Raw genomic sequence first — 22212 nt, 5'->3', positions numbered from 1 at the left:
AACTTTTTTTGTTCATGGATTCAAGTCCTTTACATTTGCTGTTGATGATGCTCGGTGAACCATCCCACACAAGTATTGCTTTCTCTGGTTAAGTTTTTTTTCCACATTTGACCTTTTTAGCAAAGCCTTTTCAGTGCTAATTACTCATGCCGGGACAGAAGAGGATGGCATTTGCTTTAGTCTGCAGTCTTTAGAGTTTCTTGGCTTTGTTTCAGAAGTTTTAAAATGCAGCTCCAGATTCTGTTGATATGGGCTTTCAGATGTGCCGAGATCTGAAAGGCCACAATGACACCGTGATTCCAGAACATAGGTGTTTTGAAGTTATACAGCTAAAAGCTTAATTTATATTACATCTGTTTATATCTTTTGTGCTTTTATATGCTTGGGAACATGTTTATCTGGGCTTTTACATCTGGCTATGTTTGGGGCTTTTTGTTTTACCTTTCCAAAAGTTAAAATAGATTGTTGGTCTTATTTGATGGGAAAATTGTTTACAGGCAAGAACTTAAAAGTAACATATTGCAACTTACCTGTCTATAGATATTCTGGCTGTATTGATTTAATTTTTTTTACTTTTTTGTACACTAGCTGTTCTGCCAGGAACATACTTTTGTCTTAGGGCCCTCCCTTGCACATGAATTATGCAGGACAGCATTTGCATGCCATAGGGGGTGTAGCAGTGTAGTTGCTATCAAATGTGTCCAGCAAACTCCTGTCAAACTGCAATTGAACGTTCTGGATGTGTACAAGTTGAAATAGAGAGTTTAGAAATGGGTGGCAGACAAATGCCCATCTGAACTTGGCCCTATAGAGCTGACTAAAAACAATGGCTGCCTTACCCTATGTCTGATTCTGCTTCGAGAACCTCTTTTTCTCCAATTGTGATTGTATCTGTAAATATAACAATCATTTGATTTCTGTTTCTGAGCAGTGAGTAAAATAAGTCATCACCCAGACCGTACAGAGAGCAATGAAGATAGAGGAGTTGCACTGCAGGTGGTGGCATTCCAGAAGTCTGATCGCATGGGAAAATTCTGTATTCCGTATACAACAGACAAAAGGGAGTGCTGATGTAGAAACTCCTAATCTGACATATTTGTGGACTTTTACCTTGACTACACTTTGTTTTATCTGTATGTCTGTACAGATGGAGGCGTGGGATGATCTGGGCAGATTGTTTCCTAGTTTTTGTTTTTTAACATTACAATAAAACTCTGGGCAAAGCAACACACTTAGTAAATAATAAATTGGTTTATCTCTTTACCTTTTTGAATGTGAAACATAAGTAGCCTGGAGGCTGAAAAACATTTGTGATGTGTGGGCAGAGTGTTATTTTTTTGATGTTTGTATGAGTGAAGGTGGACAGAAAGCCCTACAACACACTTTGTCCTTGGCAATTGAAGCTTAATCCTGCAAAAAATAAAAAGTTTAAACATACATAAATGTAAAAAATGAACTAAAACCATATATAATCATATCTGCTAATATGGGTGAAAACTGCAGCCTAAAACCACCAAACATTTTAGGAAATATACAGCTGTGGAGCTGCTCAGCCGACATAACTGTGCAAATAGTGACTTCTGGAAGTTGCTGTTTGCATAAACATTTCATTAACGCATTCTGTTATATTTGAAAATAAACCAAATTATACAACGGATATAATGTTACCATATAAAAAATATGAGATATGATGTGAAGAATTAAAAGGTCGTAGGACATGGATAGGTTATTTTTTGTATGGTCTTTAAGATGTTCATGGGTTATGGAGAATAACATAATTGGATGATCTAACCTTGGTAAATATTTTTATTTTTTTTTGGGTACTGTATGTGGTTTTATGACATCTTGATGTTTTACATTATTTGGTGGGATTTAGGACCCTGAGGATTCCTGCAGCCCCAAATGTCATAAAACTGTCATAATGGTTCAGTATTAAAGCATAAACTCAAAAATAAACGTAATACATTTTTTTTATTTTTTTTTTATTTTTATTTTTTTTAGCTTACCAGTCTTTTAATCCTTTTTAGTTCACTCATTTACCTGTAACACTTTATACAGAAATATTTTTTCATTGTTACATAGGAATGTGTTTTTATTTATTTATTTATTTTTATTTTTTTTTTACAGTACCACATTTGATATTTATATTATGGTTTGACACCTTATGTGTCAATATATTTGCTTACCAATATTGCTAAATATCTGTTTGTGTGTATTAAATATTAATATTTTTTCTTTTATTTGCAGGCCATCCTTGATTTAGGACATAGTCTCCATGTAGAGGTAAGCCATGAAGAACATATTAGGGGGGGTGAATATTTTGTATAGTGACAGAATTTGTCATGAACAGTTTTCTTTTGAACCCACCGAATGAATAGTTGTTATTTTGTTATAGTATACTAGTATACTATACTATACTATACTATGAAACTTGCTTTTCTGAACGGCTTTGAATCTGAGCCTAAAGAAATGTCTGCTGCTTGTCCATAGTCATGTCACTAAGTGTCTGTCCGAGGAGCTCACATTTTAATAACTTTAACTTTGGCCTTCTCCTATGAGGTATATACAGCAAAGTCCTGTGAACGGGCCATTGGACGGCATGAGAATAATATTGATTCTAACCACAAAGGAACCTGTAATAAAAATAAAGGCAAATTGAACAAATGTTCTGATTTGGGCATGTTTACCGGATGGTATTAGCTGGTTACTGGTCACTTTTATTTGATGTTGAGAGTTTTTTCCCATGAAAATGATATTTTATTTCTGGAGCTGATAATATTCTATTGCTGAGAGATTTCACAGGCCCGGGTTTGTATGCTCACAATGTCATAGCTACATGTAAACATGATTGCTTTGCCTCCCACACGTTCTACACATTGGCACCATCTGCTGGCCAGGAGAACTGCAAATCCAAATTGTTCTTTTTTGTTTATTCAGCATTCGGAGCCATTTTACACTCTGCATTTGCAAGATAATGGAACTGGGTGCAAAAACTATACAGAGTAGTAGGGTCGGAGTAGGGTTGTGTTCACTCTGTATGCCAATCAGAAGGACTAATAGGCCAAAACTGTTTAATATTATTATTATTATTATTATTATTATTAATAATAATAAACAGGATTTGTATAGCACCAACATATTGCGCAGTGCTGTACATTAAATAGGGGTTGCAAATGACAGACGAATGCAGACAGTGACACAGGAGGAGGAGAGGACCCTGCCCCGAAGAGCTTACAATCTAGGATACAAATCTGCATTTATAATACTGTCTACAACTGATCCAGAAAAAGGAAAAAACATGATCCTGTTTGTTCCAGTAGAGGCAAATGAATTCTTCCTAAAGCAATCTGATATTCTCTGAATTACCAGTCTATGCTGTCAATACTATAAATACTATTTTCAATGCATCTGCCTGGCTAATTAGAACTAGGTATTCCATTCCACTAATTCAAAGTCTGTACCATGAAATCTTTCTATATGCAAAGGTTAAAACCACTTTCCCTTGAGATCCCTTGAGTCCCTCTTTTTCCTTTGCAGTGACCTTGAAGTTAACAACTTTGCACTAAGTTCATTATATGGACCATTTATATCGTCATACTTGGCAATTCCAATGCCTGCTAAATGCCATTTCTCAAGAGAGAATAAACTCAGGTCAGTTAATCTCTCCTCATAGCTCAGTTATTCCATACTTATTAGTTTAGTTGCCATTCTCTGCAACCCTTTTTGGAACTAGAGCACACAACAGAACTGCTGTTTCCAGGTGTCTCACAAATGTTTGTACACTGGCAGCAATATAGCATTATGTCTCCATCACTTTTGTTACAAGAAAGTGTTGCCCTTGCTTCAGAGACTGCAGCTTGTCATTGTATACTATTAGGTCTGTGGTCTTGCAGAACACCAATTTAATCTAATTGCATTGCAATGTATGATTCCTAGGACAGGAATTGATTATGCCACTAACTTCACTTGTTGAATTCCAATTCTTACAGTAATCCCTATGTTAGAATAAGCACCATACTTCAGAAGTGTTAAATTAAAATGTGACATCCAGCTTGCTTATTTGAGTGTGTATGTATGTATGTATGTATGTGTGTGTGTGTGTATATATATATATATATATATATATATATATATATATATATATATCACTGGATTTAAAATATATATTATATCCACTTTGAAAAGTAAATGTGAGGGTGATGGTAATGATGATGTTCTTTTCAACGTTTGTTTTTTCTTCACTTTATCGCTGTCACTATGTGAAAATTTACTTTGTAAAGTGAGCATGCTGCAGTGCTTTAGTAAATCAACACCAGTATTTCCATGACCTTTCTTCAAGTCTTTTGTGTTCAGGTTTTCCAATCTCTACATAGAAACTAAACCACATAGCTAGGGCAAGACTATGTTTAAAGTAAACCTTTCACCATGAGGTGGCTGAACTTCTTCTGAAGTTGCATAGCTGGTTTGCTGACCTCTTGTTTTCAATACTTTGTTCCTAATTTATTAAAGCTCTCCAAGACTGGAGAGGATACATTTTCATCAGTAAAGCTGGCTGGTCCAGCAAATCTGGAATGGATTTCTTAGTCATTTGCTATTTGTTAGCACATGTTTTCAATCTTTTCAATGTTTTCAATCAGACCCCACTCCACTCCAGTTTTTTCGGATCACCAGATTTTGGGAGTGCTTTAATAAATCGGGCTCTTTCAGTCTGACCAAAACATGTGGGAGAAAAGGCAGGTCCTAATTTTTGTTAAGATAAGTGATAAGATAAGCATGCCATCCACACAACTATTATTTCAGGAGGGTTCAGCGGTGCCAGGATTTAGGTTTCTGTTCTTACAGGATTTATTTAGGCATTCTATATAAATATTAATAATAAAAAAAGACTACACAGCTTTTCATGAAATAAATGCCTTCAATCTTGAGCAGTAATTACAGTAGATTTTGCCATTCTTCTTGGCTGACTGTTAAGTGTCAATAGGCTTACTTTCTATGGGCCCATACTGTTGGGGACCCTGGGGGTGCATCAACATGCTGGCCTCATCATAGTGCTGCAGCAGACATTGTAACATTTCCAGCAATGCAGCAAGGCCTGGTCAGAAGAAAGGCAGAACACACAACAAGACCAGATAATAGGTCCTTCTGGTTTTTCTGCCAAGCCTGAAATTGGGGGCACAGACTAACAAGGGGTGAGGGTGACACATACACCACAACAGTGGGTAGCAGAATCACAGCCTGGATTATTGGAACTGTACCTGGAATGTATCCTGGTATAATAAGCAATATTAGGCCAAATGTTTGTGGAGCTGATGATTTACAATCCATATCAGTGGAGAGAGTAGTGGATGGCACAGGAAAACATGGTGAAGTATGTGACCTCTAGACCTTTTATCAGAACTGTGCATACACAGTACAAGACCTGAAGGATGTTGTCAGTACAGAAATGTAGTCTTGCTGGGTTTTAGTCTGGGATGGCGTTTCCCTTTAATGGACTATTCTTACTCTTAAGCTACTGAACTGCAAAAACCCTAATATGTATTTTTTTATATTCTTTTAGGTAGTGAAGAGAAATGCTGAACTGCCAAGTGGAACTAAGACATTGTCAAGATCCAAACGAGAATGGATTATTCCACCAGTTTCAATAAGGGAAGAGCAAGACAATTCTTATAAAAATCCCATTGCCAGGGTAAGCGGTATAATGCAAATTAATATTCAGCGTCCAGCTTGTATAATTTAACACACAGTCTCCCTAACTTGTCCTCAAGTCCTCCTTTCATTCACATGGGGTAAGTTATATCGCATACTGAGCCATTAATTACTCCATCTTTACATATTGGTGGAGAGATACTACATACAAAACCTGCACTGTTACTGAGACTTTAGTACAGGTTTGGGAAATTTACATTATCTTTATTCATATTTTATCCCAGCTACTTTCTTGATAGATTATTTCATATATTTTTTTTTCTGATACTCTTGCACAGTTCTATTTTAGCTGTACTGGGATGACTAAGGCCAGTAATGCCTTTTAGTCTTGTATGTGTATGCCTTTTAACTATTTCATTTTTTTTTGTTCATACCTAATTCTAGATCCGATCTGATGTTAAGCTGGACCCAAGAAAGAGAATTCGTTACAGTATAACTGGTAGAGGGGTGACAGAACCACCACTTGGTTTCTTCATTATCGATGAAAGGACAGGGGACCTAAATGTAACTGGAATTGTGGACAGAGAAGAAATTGATATGTTCTTTGTAAGTCTTGTTTGTGGCACATTTTCAACCTCGATTACCTCCTTTAAAACCTTGATTAAAATGTAATCACATTTATCAAATATGTTTTAGTTAAAAGAAAAAAAAGGTAACTAATCCAGACAGGATTCAGCATTCCCTGCCCAAAAAAATTAATACCCACAAAGCTTTTTCATTATAAATAATTGGGAAGGTCTTTGGCGTTGCTGTAGCGTTATTGTCACAATGCTGAGAGCTTCTCATGGTTGGTTTGGTGTTTAACCACTTTCAAGCCTCTTTTACAAAACACGTATGTGAAAAGTGGTTTTAATGTCTTACCTAGCGAGTGGTAATCGCACCACAAATTAATTGTACTGGTCAACAAGCCCTAAAGTAATGTATTCAAATTTAAAGTTTTGGTGTAAATTTATTAGCAAAGAACACTATTTAATAGAAACATAAATAGTTTAAAAGTGTAAAATCTAACATCCTGCAGTGAATTCCAAATGGGCGTGCTTGTGTACAACATACATTCATTTTCTTTACACTTAGTGTCATGTTGGTTGCTACCATCTTGGGAACATGACATAGAATATTGGATACTGTTCACCACTTTTCTTCCAGCCTATGACTTGTTTTGTTTTGCATCTTTGTTTTACTACCTTAAGCATAGATTTCTTACCTTGTAATTGCCTTGTATCTGTGTAATATAATCTGACACATGATAAACAATTTATTCTTTTTGGTATTCTATGAATTTGATATTAGCGATGCATGGTATTTTATAATGTGAGGTTGCGGTTTTTATGTATAGTGTAGTCCTGGTTTCTGTGGGTTTTGTATGTCTATTTCTAATAACTATGTCATTTGTAATTGTAAAAAAAAATTGTAAAAAGGTATATAAAACAGCAGTTCATAAACTTTGTTAAATGTATAACAAGACATTGTATTATTTTTCAAATAGTAATGTATCCAAATATTAGTAGGCAACTTCATTTAAAGCATATAAAGATTCTCCAACCCAAGATCACTTATTCACTATAAAAAAATTTTTTCTTCTTTTTTTTTCAGTTAAAGGGTTATGCCAAGGATGAGACTGGAAGAGACCTGGAACCTCCTATAGATCTTCGAGTTAGTGTTGAGGATATTAATGATAACAGTCCCGTTTTTACAAGTGACGTTTTTGTTTGTTCAGTTGAAGAGATGTCTGCTTTAAGTAAGTATATTATTTTACTATATACTATAGTATACAATTTGTTTCTTGTGTGATTAATATACACTTTACTTTATCTGGGAAAAGATAAAAAAAATATAAAAAAATATTGGTTTATACTCAAGTATATACAGTACTTTTTACTTTCCTAAACTACCTGTTTGTTGCAAGTCAGTGGCCTTAACTATTGGAGCCACTAGATCCGTATAATAACCACAAAAATTTCTTAAGAGGGAGCACGGCAGAATATTTTATTCTGCTTCGTAATCCTTTTTGATTTTATTATTAATATACAGTATACAGCGCTGCGTAATATGTTAGCGCTATATAAATAAAGTCCATAGTCAAGTAACTAGCTGTCTCTCAAAGGGGCTCACAATTTAATGTCCCTACCGTAGTCATATGTCTTTAATACAGATTTACACTTATACATAGGAAGGTGATGCCATTTTTATGTGTTACTTCACAAAAGCTACCCCACCTACTGAGAATGTGTTCCTACATCCTAGGGTGATCCTAATAAGATTTACAAGCTGTTTCGGTTTCATTTTCAAAGCTAAAACATCAGCATAAAGATGCTTCTTTAAAAAAAAAAAGTTATTTGTCCACGCCAGTGCAAATAAAATGTATGGTCACATGGCTAAAAATAAACATGCTTAGATAGGTTAAGGCTAAAAATATATTATTTTGTTAAAGTTTACTTTGATTTTTTTCCTTTAGATTCGCTTATTATGATTCTAAATGCTACAGATGCTGATAAGCCCAACACCATAAATAGTAAACTTGCCTACAGAATAATTTCACAAGAGCCAGGAGATAGACTCTTTTTCATGGTGACAAAGGATGGTGAAGTGCGCACAACAGTGGCAACACTGGACAGAGAGGTAATAAGCATAAATGTTTAAACTATGAAATGTACAATTTTATTATGAAAACTAATTTGCCTGAAAAAAAAAATCTAATTATGCTCATCCAGACTTGTGATCAATGCACAGACAACACATCTAGGTTCTAAGTCTCACTGCAGACTGCACGGTTTACTTCGGCCCAGCTTATTGGACATTGATGGGGAGGAAATAATATTTTATATGAGTAGTCCCCGAGTTAAGGACATCCGCCATACGGACGACTACTAGATACAAACGGGGTTTCCCTGCTCCTTAGTATGCAAGACAGAGGCTTGATGGGGCTAGGGAGTGGTTTGCATGACCTCTGCAAGATCTTGTAACTCTTTAATGACCAAGACAAACGCTGCAGTTGTTTTTTTGCATATCAAAGCACGTCTTGCACCAGAAGTTAATGAGTGTTTAGGCTTCATAAAGATTTTGGGGTTTTTTTTCACCAGCATGTAGCAAGTAAAGCTGGAACTCCCGTTCCACATACTTGTTACATGTCATTGATTTAGAAAGTGTAGAAGCCAGCAAATTAGCATGGCAATCAGGAGCAAAGACTTTTCCCAAAATGACAGTCTGCATATTTGTTTCAATGCTGGCAGGATAAACCTAAATGCTGTCACTGTCCTGTCCTTCTAAAAATACTAGTTGCCTAGGCATCATGATGTTCGTCTTACTTTAGAAAATGGAATAATTGATCAGGAATATGTAACTAGGGACTTTCTTTACTTTTGCTGACTTTTATATACCTAAGCCATATAGTTGGCTTAAAAAATAAAGCATCTAGTATTTTGAGAGAAGGTCCTTTCTAATATCTTTCCTATGATAGGTGTATAATAAATACAGGGGGAGAAGTCTTATTAGGGTATCTATACACCCATACAACAGTGGTGTAATCCTCAAACCCCCTTACAATGTTTGCAGTTTAAAAAATGTTGGGTATTTTACAGCATTTTTTTTTTGGGGGGGGGGGGTTGGTCTGAAATGTCAACTCCCACTATTGGAACTGTTTCACTAATGATTGTGTGTGTATTCAATGTTAAAGTCTATCTTTAAATCTTTTAGCAACAAACAAGCTTTAGTCTGGAAGTTGAAGTAAAAGATCGGGATGGAGATCCAAATGGAGGTCTCTCTGGAACAGGCAGGGTGAAAATCAAAGTGACAGATGTAAATGACAACATTCCTATTTTGGAAAAGGATTTGGTGAGACAAACTTGATCTTCGTGTAATTTACAAAACTGCATACAATCTTTGGATGTACTGTATATGTCCTTGTGATGAGCATCTTTGGCCAAAAGCATTATGTCAGTACTGTAAACTGTCCTTGCGCAAACAGACTTGGCATCCTACCTAATTTAATGTGGATTTTCAACTATTATTCGGTTGTCTGCTTGTGTGGCCACTGGAGGGAGAGTGCAATATACAGTGTGCTTAAAACTGTGAAATCTTAATAGAGGTAATATAATACTCCATTTTAGCCATGGTACTACTGGCAAGAAATTGGTCATGTAGTGCTTACATTCAGGTCTTGGAGGCTCTGCCCAGCCATCACCATGTCTACCTGAAAGACCACATGATTAAGGCCTTGATTAGGATTTTTGGATTCTGTGTTGTGAATGTCCTCTATTGTTAAGTACGATCTAATTTCATTGTGTTTTATTTCAGTATGAAGGAGATGTTGAAGAAAATGTTGCTGGTGTTGAAGTTTTACGTATGAAAGTGTTTGATAATGATGAAGAGTTTACTGATAACTGGTTTGCTAACTTTACCATAATATCAGGCAATGAAGGTGGCCATTTTCAAATAGTTACTGATGAACAAACAAATGAAGGCGTGCTGATGATAGTGAAGGTAAGAAAAATGAATTAAAAGAATGAAACAAGCCCTAGATGTTAAAGGATAATAATTTTAATGTTGCATAAGCAACCGTAAACTTGGAGTTTTTAAGGCTGTATCTTTCCTAGGAAATCCCCCAGTTCTGCTTAAAAAAAAAAAAAAATGTTACTAATTTAAATAATGGCACACTTGCCAGATTGACTCCATAATGATAGAGAAAAAAAATACTTAAAAAATGTACTTTTGGTTACTTCAGAACATTGTAGTCTAAACGAATGTAAAAGCATTTGAAGCAGATCAAATTGACCTTTCTACCATAACTGCCTCCTTTGCTCTTATGCATTCTTGCCCCCTCAGTACAGGTGGCATGCTTTAGCAGTGGTGGCAGTTAGGGTGAGGGGTCCCTGCTAATGTTGGTATTATTATTAATAAACATGATTTGTATAGCGCCAACATAATATGCAGCGCTGTATATTAAATAGGGTTTGCAAATGACCTACAGATACAGACAGTGGCACAGGAGGAGAGGACCCTGTCTTGAAGAGCTTACAATGTTCTAATTTATTTATTTATCCTTATTCAATGTAAAGAGCTGTGAAATATATTGGCGCTATATAAATACTGTTTAATAATAATATTTTGTTGTGACACAATTTTTGCCACTTTTATTGCAATTTTGTTAAATCTTTGTGTACTTGTCTATTTATTTTCCTTTAATATTCCCCATCTTTTTTTCAGGAAGCAGATTATGAAGTTATGCAAAATGCAGAGCTGAGTGTTGTTGTCTCAAACCGAGCAACGTATCACAGCTCCATCCAACACCTGATAAGCGGTGGTAGCACATCTGGTGGAACAATAGTTGGAGGCGGTGGTGGCGGCGGCGGTGGCGCTGGAAAAGGTATTCCCATTAAAGTAAAGGTGAAGAATGTACGAGAGGGACCTGTTTTTAAGCCAAAGAAGAAGACTCTTGTCGTTAATGAAGGAAAGCAAATCATAAACACAGTTATTGGTTCCTATCAAGCCTTTGATGCTGACACTGGGAAGGTTGCAGAACACGTTAAGTAAGTTTATTTTTCAACAAGTGTGTTTGCTTGCAGGTAAATTTTGAAACGGGCAATAAAAATTACAACTAATAAACTCGGGATGAGATTACAGTAATTAAAGTAAACATTGCTAGTCCCCATTTCCCTAGTTCCCTGAATAAAAAAAAAAAGAATTTATAAGCCAAATTGAAACTGAAGCTGTGGTCCAATCAGTGGGCAAAGGACTAGTTACTGCCTCTAGCTGGCCTTATAACTGTTTTGCCATAGCCTACACTGTGTGTAGAGGCGACCATCTTGGTGGGCAAGACTTTGCTTCTTTGTCAGAGCTTCCAGCATCAGTGAGCCAGAATTGTAGTAAGTTTACCAAATCTCACTTCAAGACTGGTGAGACGTCAGGTGATGGTGAGAGTCCCGTACTGCAGATGTAAAGATATGTGACTATAGGAACATGCACATACTAGACATAAAAATCAGGGTACTGCTTGGGCACAATTGTCCTTTCTAGATGTTCCCTATACAATAGCATATGTTGACTTTTTCAACTTAGTTTACCTTAGAGCACGCCTTGTTTGACCTAATAAATCAGACATTCTCTTAGTATTTGGGGGGGGGGGGGAGAAGTGAGGATCCAAAATCCTCTGAGCATGCTTTCCTGTGTGGTATATGTTTATTACCGTTCATCTTGCACTGTATAGAATTACAATGCACTTTACTTCCAAATCACAGTATTCTTAAAAGACCATTAAAACACTTTTTAAAAATTGCATTGTTGTCGGGTTGGAGTAATTCTACAGTACATTGAACATATATGGGTGCATTCATTTTAGATCGGGTCGGGGAGAATAAACTGGGCAGTCAGGGCTTTTTAATTTTTTCATATTTTTGTGCTTCAACGTAAATGGTTTTATGTTTCTGTAAATGTATTAGCTATGAATGCAAAAATAAATATATAAAATACCATGTTTAACCTCTGCTGCATATATTATTTTTATAATAGGTATGCAAAAGAATATGATCCTGATAATTGGTTTACCATTGACCCAATTACAGCTGAAATAAAACTTACAAAAGTACCTGATCGCGAGTCTATTTATATAGTCAATGGCTCATATGTAGCAAAGATTTTGGCAATTAGTGAAGGTAATATATCTTTATTTTTCATTTTCTTCTTTAATGTATAAATGATAAAAGATAGTAGTCTTTCCTGGTAAAGAAATAAATGGCATTGCAAGTGTACCTGCATATCATCTCTAATATGTTCATAGCAAACCACCTATAAACATGACTGGGCTCATTTAGTAAAGTGGCACAGAGAAATATGATTGTCAAAATGCTTGAACATTGGACAACTGAAAAAAAAATAAACTGTTATAATTTAAAGTGAAATTAAATTTGATTGGTTACTGTACTTTGAACATCATCACTTTGTGCTAACTTAAGTTAGCACGTGTGCTCAGATGTAATAAGTAGCGGAAAAGGCCTTCAATGTTTAGGTTGTTGAGAAGCAAATATGAAAGTACATGTCCCCTGATAGGAAGATACTATAACACACTGAAAGTGTTGGCCTAAATGTAAGCCACTGCTATGAAATCTGTCACCACCTAATATCCACCTGTATATTGTACAAAAAAGTTATTTGTAACAGACTGAAATTACTATAAATTGATTGTATGGTCACCAGGGGATTTCTTAAAATGACAGCTTGTGATATCTGTGCAGTATGAACCTTTACCTTTACACACACTTATTTTACTTTTTTTTCCCTATATGTTGTTTGACTTTTACATTTCTCCTTATGTGTAGAATTTGTATGTTTCTCTCATTTAGCCACAATTACCACCTCTTTCCCTATTATTTGTTTTTTCAGCTTGTTGCTATTTATGAAATTATTTAAATTATACATCTCAGTGTATGTTCTGAATCCGGCAGCAGTGCATGCTGTAACTTGGATAATCTGTGGAGATTAGGACATAATCATTTGGTATTCTAAAGACTGCAAAAAGTGAAAAAAAATATTATCTCTGGTGGACAGGGTTTCTAGCTGCTAGGGTTCCCAAAAGAAAACATTGCATGACATTCAGATTACTAATATTGTGGTAATTGGAAAACAGTTTGCTCTGTTTTTGGCTCTTGTGTCAACCATTCTTGCAGTCAGTAAGGTGATTCAAATAGTAACTAAATTTAAGAATAAAATTTTAACATAGCAAGTAAGTATGTCCTTATTACTTTCTGTAAAATTTTTATTTACCTTCTGTAAACTATTAATCTTTTACACCTATGTAATGGAAATAAGACAGATATGATTGAAGTCTAGTCTGAATGACAACCTTGGCTCCTTGCATAGATGCTGTGGAGGAATACGTGTAGCCACTTAAGATAAGTGTGTTATTCACAGCAAATCAGGTGAAAAATAAGGAAAAACCTTATATAAAACTACTTCAATTTTGGGTTTAGATCTACTTTAATCTTAGTAATGCTGTTGTACTTTATAAGAATAAATACACTTGCATTAGTGAATACCTTTCTAATAAACACTGTGTATATTTTTTAAGATCTTCCAGGAAAGACCGCAACAGGCACCATCTCTATTGATGTGGAAGATGTCAATGACAATTGTCCAGTTTTAGTAAATCCAGATCAGACAGTTTGTGAAAACTCACCATTCTTCAACGTGACAGCTTTGGATAAGGATTCCTATCCTAATGGTGCACCTCTAAAATTTAAAGTGCTGGATGAACCCCCTGGTAATGCACAGTACTGGTCAATTGGAAAAACCGATGGTAAGAAACTGAGTTGGTTTGTTTATCTTTTTTGAGATGATGTTGACTGCCAATCTGTTTTTCACTGAAGATATCTAGGCAGCTTCAGCAGATCCACACCAAAGTGAAACAGTAACCTACTACCCTACCTGCCCCAACCCATGAACCCTTTACTTGCAATGCTACAAAAAACTCTCTATTGCGTGAGACAGACATTTTACAAAAATACTACCCATGTACAAATAGACTACACGGGACTATTTAAATAACTGTGCCAGAAAAATAAATAAATACCCATACAGAAAGACTGCATTTTGTAAAGGGAATACTAAGAGCTCTGGCCTACAGAGAATATACCATACAGCGAAAAAAGGATTTCCTTTTTTGCATTAGGTCCAAGGTGCTCAGTTACAATAGATGGGAAGGATATAATAGTGGATACATAGTACTACGTAGTTGTATAGTTAACTATACCTAGTAATCCCTATTTGGGTAAAATTGGGGGAAAACCCTTGAACACATACCTGATAAATGTTCTCTATACATCCCCTGAGTAAGCCTATCGGCGAAATGTTTAGGGATATGAGACATTGTTCTTGTGATTACCCAAATAGGGATTACTATGTATAGTTAACTGGTCCATTATCATATGAAATGTAATGGGAAAGACCAAAAAAACAATACACATTGTATGCACTTGAAGATTCATTCTCTAAAAATGTGCTTAAAATATATCCTCCTTTTGCCCCAAACAATCCCCAGTTTTCTTTTCTGCTTTTGCTTTATTACCTTATGTATGTACGGGGTGTTAATTATGTGAGGTAGAATTGGGATCATTTCCTAATTACAAGCATATATGCTTCCCTAAACAGATCTTCTCACCAACTGACCTTAATTGGACCATGGTATCCCTCATAAACCACAGCTTAACGTATCAAGTCAGTTATTCTGAACCTACCTAATATGTCAGGTATAAACCTGTGCAGGATTTAGATGTAAAGTTATCAAACTCCGTTCTAGGGTAGCATATAAAGGCAGAGGTCAGGAGCAAGCTGGGCAGTAAAAAGATGTAATGGATTTATGACTGAAGATCTGCTATACATATTCTGTTGTTCAGTTATATTACAATATTATATATGCTGTCTTTCCTTTAAAGGTGCTTTACTTTGAAAATCCATGATGGTTTATTTGATAATAATGTGTTTTTTTTCCCTTTTGTCCTAGAAAACAGTGCACAACTGGTACCAAAAAACATTTGGGTGGGATCACATAAAGTTACTATTCAAATCACAGATAACCAAGGTCTGAGCTGTCCAGAAAAGCAGGTTCTGAAATTAGCAGTGTGTAGCTGTGAGAGTGGGGTTCCAGCCTGCTTAGAGAGACTTTCTGACACATCTGTCGGTCTGGGAGGAGGAGCCGTCGCACTTATGATTCTTGCATGTCTGCTTTTACTATGTGAGTATGGAATAAATTAATGTACGACTTAAAAAATATTTTTAAAAGCACTATACAGCCTTTTATTTCATCATAAAGTATTATTGCAACAATGTACAGCCACCAATCATCAAAGAAAAAATTAATCCCTCATATGGTCCAAAATATAATAGGATCCAATCTGCATGTGATGCTGTGGATTATGTATGTGACCACACTGCTTCTTGGAGCAAAAGAAAATGGAACACCTGTACAACCTTCACTTTGTGATTTACAAATGTGCTTAGCACCTTGAAGCCCATTATATTTTGGGGCCTATGTTTTCTGAATTGCTAATAAAATACAGGTGCAGAGTAGTGTGGACACAAGTGTCTGGCACATCCTTTCACTGATTTTGTCTGGGTGGTATGAACCCTGAAGCGCTCAGAGGGTTCAAAGCTGTCAGTCACCTTGTGATAGCAATAAAGTTAAAGTAGTTGGTAAAGTGTGTTGGTAAATGCTCCTAAAGCATTTTAAGAAAAAAATTACTTGACATGGTATGCATTTTATTTCCATTTTGTTATATTGTGTAAGCAGATCTAAAACAAAACCTTTTTTTTTCCATTAGTGGTGCCACTTTTACTCCTTTTGTGCTCCTGCGGCTCAAATGCAAAAGGATTTTTATCAGTTCCAGAAGATGGTCCTGAGGGAACAATTCTATTACACAACAAGGAAGGACCAGTACCTGAGGACACTGTAAGTACCAAGATGATGATGGAGTAATAACACTGCTTTGTTCTTTCTGAGACACTTTCAGATAATAAATGTTCCTTTGTATGATTCCCCAAGCAATAGTGTACTGACACATGTCATTCAATAAGTAGCCACACTGTATTGCGGTGAAATATCATCAATCTTTTGAGTTTTCTTTCACTCCCTGTAATTTAGAAACTGCGACATGTATGCAGAACTCATAATAAGTTTATTTTAAATCCTGCCATTACCTGCCGCCTTCTGAAAGGGATAATTTCCTTACTGCCTTTGTGTTCAGTGCTTTAAGTTACAGGCACAAGTCAAGCATAAGGCAAGTAAAGTAAGGGCGAATGATCTGCATACATGTTCAGGGTTTTTACAAAAGCCTTAAGCATTCTTGGGAAGATGAACAAAAAGTTAGTTTGTGTTTCTATCATGTTTTATCATGTGTCACATTGGGCTGTTCTGACAACAAATGTATGTTACAACATGATTGTGTCATCTCCTATAAGCAGCTGAAAGGCAGAATTTTGTAGACTGAGGGTATTCAAAGTGACACTTGAAACCTGTAAATGAGTTCCTAAATTAAATAGAAATTGACTATTTCTTTATTGCTTGTCTTTTATAGGCAGTTATGCCACATACAATTGGAATGATCGGTGCTGCAGGGGCAGGGGCAGGGGCTGGTGCTGGAGCTGGAATGATTAAAGGCAGTGGCTATGCATCGGAATCTATGGACGGATATGAATACCATTCCAAAGGGATGTACCATTCCAGTATGTACGGAATGGGTGGACGATATGGTGAACAAGGTGCATTTCTAACTGCAGGAGAAGTGGCCGGTTCTGGAGCTGGCATGAGAGCCATGGGTGTTCTAGGCTCAGGAAGTGGCGCTGGAGCTGGAGCTCAGGTCTCCTTTGGTGCTGCAGGGGCTAGTGGAAGCCAGGCCCTTCTAAATGAAGAATTTATAAGAGGCTATTTTTCTGATGTAAGTAACCAATTTTACACTGTAAATGTGTTTATCTTTATTTCATAACGCTCAGAACACTATCGTAATATTCTATAATTTCCACACTGCAATGCATGAATCTGTTCAAACAGCCCCAGAGAATCTTAGGGCGGAGAATCTTGGTAATGGTGTAAAGATGCAGGCTTTTTGTCATTACAGCAGGAAAAATTTCATAGTATTTTGCATTACTGTTGAGCCAGCAGGTGGAGCTATTTGAATAAAAAATAAATCCAATTTTACATGCAAAGTGGATGACTTTTCTTAATGACTCTTACCCCTTATCAGAGGGCTCCATTCAAAAGCCATGTACAGACATTTGATGAAAGTCAGAGGCTAGTTGCTGGAAAAATTCTATTGTGATTGTTTCCAGCGGTAGATGAATGAGCTGTACACACAACCAAAATGAACCTTTTGTTCTGTAGAAAGGGTAGGGGGAGGACAAGTGAGTGGCACCCAGCTAGGCCATCTTCAATAGGAGTGAACAGTGGTCATTCCCAACCAGCCGTTCATCAGTAGCTGTCAGATAAGCACTGTACATATCGCATTTTCCATCAAATCTAAAAAGATCTAAAACTTGAGCTCCATACACACGTCAGATAATAGTTGCCTGAGACAAATTATTTAAATTACCTATTTCTGATATTTCTAACAATTTTATATATTTTTTTATTTTTCAGAAAAGCATGCTGTGCGCTGATGACGACATGGCCCAGGCATCCAAGGACTGCATCCTTATGTATTCACAGGAAGGAAACGGATCCATTGCTGGGTCTGTTAGCTGCTGTAGTCTAGTTGAAAGCGAGTTTGAAGATGACCGCTATCTGGATGATCTGGGACTGAAGTTTAAAGTCTTGGCAGATATTTGCTTAGGTACAAATGTATCCAGAGGTGCAGAAATATCAAAGTATACGGCATATGAAGAAGCTAGACAAGGTGCTGTAGCTGTCTCTGAAGCAGTTGCAGATACAGATCTAATTCAGGAAGAAGAAGAGCAATATGGCTATGAAATAGACACCTCTTATATGTCATCTCATGTTCAGCAGGCTCAACCGGTAGTGAAGGAGAATGTGGTAACTGAAGAGTCACTTGTCACTAGATATGTGCAAGAACCCATCATGCGCGGTAATGTCCTGGTCACAGAGAAAACATACTCCACAGCTCCTACAGTATTTCTTGAGCCAATTCATACACAGAATGTACTAGTAACAGAAAGGTTCATTCAGCCTGCCACTGGCTTGCATAATGTATTGGAGGTTTCCGATGCAGGAAATGTTATGGTAACTGAACGAGTGATCAAGCCTGACAAAGAATTATCTGGCCGGGTCGGTGTAGCGGAAGCCCCAGAGTCCCAGTATGTGCTAGTCACAGAGCGAGTTCTTGCACCCAGCACCAATATCAAGGCTGCTGTTGGCATCCCCGATGCATCTATGGGGCAAAATATAATGGTGACAGAGAGACATTTTACCCCGATATCTGGGATTAATGGCAGTGTAGTCATTCCTGCAGAGCTGTCATCTGGCTCTAGTGTAGTAAAAGAGAGCGTCTCTTTCTCAGAAGGTGGGGATCAAGGCCGATCTGTGTATACAAAGGGTGGTTTTGGGATGGTGGAAGTTCCATCATCGAGTAGCAATGTAGGGAAATCAAGTAGCAAAGTGACAAAATTGAGCAAGGTACAATATACTCGTTCTTAAGTCACTTTTCTTAAACTCTGGTTTTAGTAGAAAGCTTTTAGGTTTCAGTGTTTTATACAAAGCCATCAGGATTATATACAAAGGCACAAAGTTGCACTAAAATTCATAAAAATTTTTAGAAAGTATTTCATTCAGTTTTTTATTTTTGGAGTCCAGATCATGTCCTGCTGATCCATCACCTTATTTTTCTAATTTCCTGAATGTTATCTCATGCTGGAAATTTCATCCTAATGAAACTAAATCCAGTCACAGTTTGTATATCTAGATTGTAGATTCAACTGGTGCCAAAGCTATTGAAACACAAAAAACTCAACTGTCCAGAATGTTTTATTGTATATTTTTATAATGTGTCTTCAAATTTTAAAATTGTAAAAATAGAACTTTTAGAGGTATTTAAAGCCAGTAACCCGCATATTATGTTTTCCTTTTGTATGTATCTCATGTAAAGATTAAGGGGATAAATGCTAGGTTTTACCTGCCAAGGCCCAGCTCCAGTCAAAGTGTTTTTTGTAGGTTTGGATAAAGTGAGAAAATAATAAAATTACTATTTTTGCTTTTGGACACCTTTGCCAATCCATCCTAATTCCAAGCCTCTGTTGTCAGCTATTTTTATTAGTGATAACATTGTCAGTAGGTCGCTGGCAGAGGAGCAAAGTATCTAAAATTATAGATAGGAGCAAGGGTATCAAAGTATAGAATATCTAAAATTTAGAAAATGTACTTTATTTGAGACGAGGAGGAGATCAAAGTCACCCATGGAAAAATAATTATTTGGAAATATAAATCTAACGTGAGATGAGATAACATAAGATAGGTGAATAAACCTATGAAAGGTAAATAAATAAGCGCTACTGCTACATTTTATGTATATAATGTACATATGATACCAGACCTGCTGACTTTTTATATAGAAAATAAAACCAATGCAGCCTTCCACATGGCTTGTACATTTATATTTTTTTAGTGTTTTAGATATTTTTAAAGAAAGCAAACTAGCTTGATAACTTTGATATCTATGTAATGTGTAGGTTTTTGCTTTTTTGAATGCAAGTCTGGAGTACCAAAGTAATAATAATTAATGTTTTCCAGGTTTTATGTTAAGTATTGAGTATAAAACGAAGCTTTATTGACTTTGTTTCTCCATTGCCACTGCACATAACTGTGTACATTTAAAAGGGGATCCTGGTGGATGGTGCTGAATTTCGCTTCTATGGGACACTAACAACCTTCATTCTTGGTCTATAAATGTGACTTCTGTTGGCAACCATTGGGTTACTGTTTCAAATATATTTTTCAGTCCTAAATGTTTAATATTGTCTTATTATGAGTCACATGCTTCACCATAGCCTAAAGTACCAGGTTCTGTATGGGTGCAAACGCAGGTTTACATTAAGATAAGCCCCTAAACTTTATCAGTAAAACTAAACTTTGTACCCTTAGCCTAATTCCAAGGCTAAGGATGGATTTGCACATTTAAATTTAAAACCTAGAAAATGGTTTTATGTTGCTCCTGTGAAAAAATTAGAATAACATATTGCTAATTCTGAATTCTGTTTAATTCTTAAAATGAATTCTGTTTACATTCAGCATTTTATCATGTATGTAGTACAAACAGCCAAAAAATGTGGATTCTAGTCTAAATTGTTTTGGTTAAACAAATAGCTTCTATATTTGAAATAGATGATAAAATTTGTAAAATAAGTTTCCATTGGTGTCTATGAATGCCTCGTTTATCAATGTATTTCCTGTCATTTATTTTAAGTCATTGCTTTAGCAGCTTTAGTTTTTGCAGAAAATTGTACATTGGTTTTTTGGTTTGCCTTGGTATACATTAAAGAATTTTCGCACTGGGAAATATTAAATCAACTGTGTGTGCATATTTTCTATTTTTTTTCCTGTCTGTAATTTTTAATTTTTCCTTGGAACTTCTACACCTATGTTTTATTATACAGATTTATTACTTTAATTCTCTGTCTGCAGTGGTAGACAGCTGAATCATAAAGGGAATGTGCCGGAAGTACACCAGTGTCGGTTACTGTTTCAAAATTGAACCAATACTAACTTATACCTCTATGGCTTTGGTGTGTGTGTGTGTGTGTGTAATACAGGATTATACCCCGGCTGAATTTGTAAGATATGTACCATTCTTTAAAGAAATCATAAGAAATCATCAGTGAAAACACATTTCACTTACTTCAAACAAACTATAAAAACACAACCATTAAAAAACATAGCAATAAGGTAAATGTATATTGTCCCTGTTCAAAACTTTGCAATTCATTTGTTCTCAATGCTTTTTATGGTCCACTTTAGCATCAATGATGGCATGCAGTCTTTTTGTGCTAGTTGTGTATTTAGGGACCTGGATTTATTTAGGGGTGGTCACTACTAAGAGGCTTTTTGCCATGATGAATGGGCAGCTTTACCACCTATGTTTCAGTCTTGTAATCTTTCATGTTCTACTTCTCTTCCATGAAATATACAGTAGTATAGATTACAGTGAGATTACACACTGACTGTTTACTCTACAGGGGTTAGAGTTTGGTTGAGTTCCATGTGATGTTGATTCAAGCAACACCTTTGAAATTAGCTGGCCCCAAACCTACTGAACAAACACAGGATAAATCCAATCTTGACTATCAATAAACCACAGCCTACACATTCTGTGTCCTTAAGTGTATACTGTATGTCATGATTCACTGCCTTGAAATCTCCCCTTGTTTAGCTGGGATATACCATGAATGTGTGTCAGATTACCCCTAGAGTAACAGGCTCAAACCAGCAGAATAAATCTGATATGAGGTTTACAGAATGCTAAGAAAAAAAAAAGGCCCATTCACGCTCATCATAAGCCTGAGATATGGGGAATTTTTTGATTTCACTATCAAGGATCACCAAGTTAAAGCAAAACTATACTGAAAAAATAAAAATTGCGGGCAGATTGTTTATTGCAGAAGGCACAGACAATGTCCCTTGTGCCATAAAATAAACCTGTCTGTTTTTTTTTCCTGTAATGGATGCTGAACTGAGCATGTGCAATCCTGGCTAATTTCTTAGGTTTGTATGGAGACATCATGCTTTTGGTGGCAGTGGTTGATTAGAATCTATAGGATCTACCATGGCCAAACTAAGGGTGTGACCAAAATAAAGTACAATGGTGGAGACACCTGGGTCTAGATGTCTGACACATATTCCCACATGGTTGCCACATGGTCCTGCAGAGGTATCAAGTCACTAAAGCTACGTACACACTTCCAATTATTATCGTCGGAAAACGAACGACGAACGTTCCTGCACGATATACACGAACGATCGTATAGCACCGATCTTGCACATAGAGTTAACGACACGATCGTTCGTAGATATTGTACTCA

The 22212-nt window shown here is 36.2% G+C and overlaps 1 protein-coding gene across 1 annotated transcript in view; it reads left to right on the top strand.

The window, feature by feature from the left end:
• The window catches only part of DSG2 (desmoglein 2), a 30813-nt gene extending 10109 nt beyond the window's left edge, over positions 1-20704 (top strand). Inside the window, exons 2-15 of the mRNA XM_072411282.1 lie at positions 2248-2283; positions 5558-5686; positions 6091-6252; positions 7300-7444; positions 8162-8325; positions 9400-9537; positions 10000-10185; positions 10909-11231; positions 12211-12353; positions 13766-13993; positions 15197-15427; positions 16014-16141; positions 16767-17126; positions 17825-20704. Of these exons, the coding sequence (XP_072267383.1) occupies positions 2248-2283; positions 5558-5686; positions 6091-6252; positions 7300-7444; positions 8162-8325; positions 9400-9537; positions 10000-10185; positions 10909-11231; positions 12211-12353; positions 13766-13993; positions 15197-15427; positions 16014-16141; positions 16767-17126; positions 17825-18838 (3387 nt within the window). The 3' untranslated portion in view covers positions 18839-20704. The remainder of the gene's footprint in view (positions 1-2247; positions 2284-5557; positions 5687-6090; positions 6253-7299; positions 7445-8161; positions 8326-9399; positions 9538-9999; positions 10186-10908; positions 11232-12210; positions 12354-13765; positions 13994-15196; positions 15428-16013; positions 16142-16766; positions 17127-17824) is intronic.
• Positions 20705-22212: the final 1508 nt, after the last annotated feature.

This window comes from Pyxicephalus adspersus, chromosome 5 (assembly GCF_032062135.1).
Source record: "Pyxicephalus adspersus chromosome 5, UCB_Pads_2.0, whole genome shotgun sequence".
Classification (NCBI taxonomy): Eukaryota; Metazoa; Chordata; class Amphibia; order Anura; family Pyxicephalidae; genus Pyxicephalus; species Pyxicephalus adspersus.
Note: the sequence above shows the minus strand (reverse complement) of the source record. Positions and strands in the feature narration are given on the sequence as shown.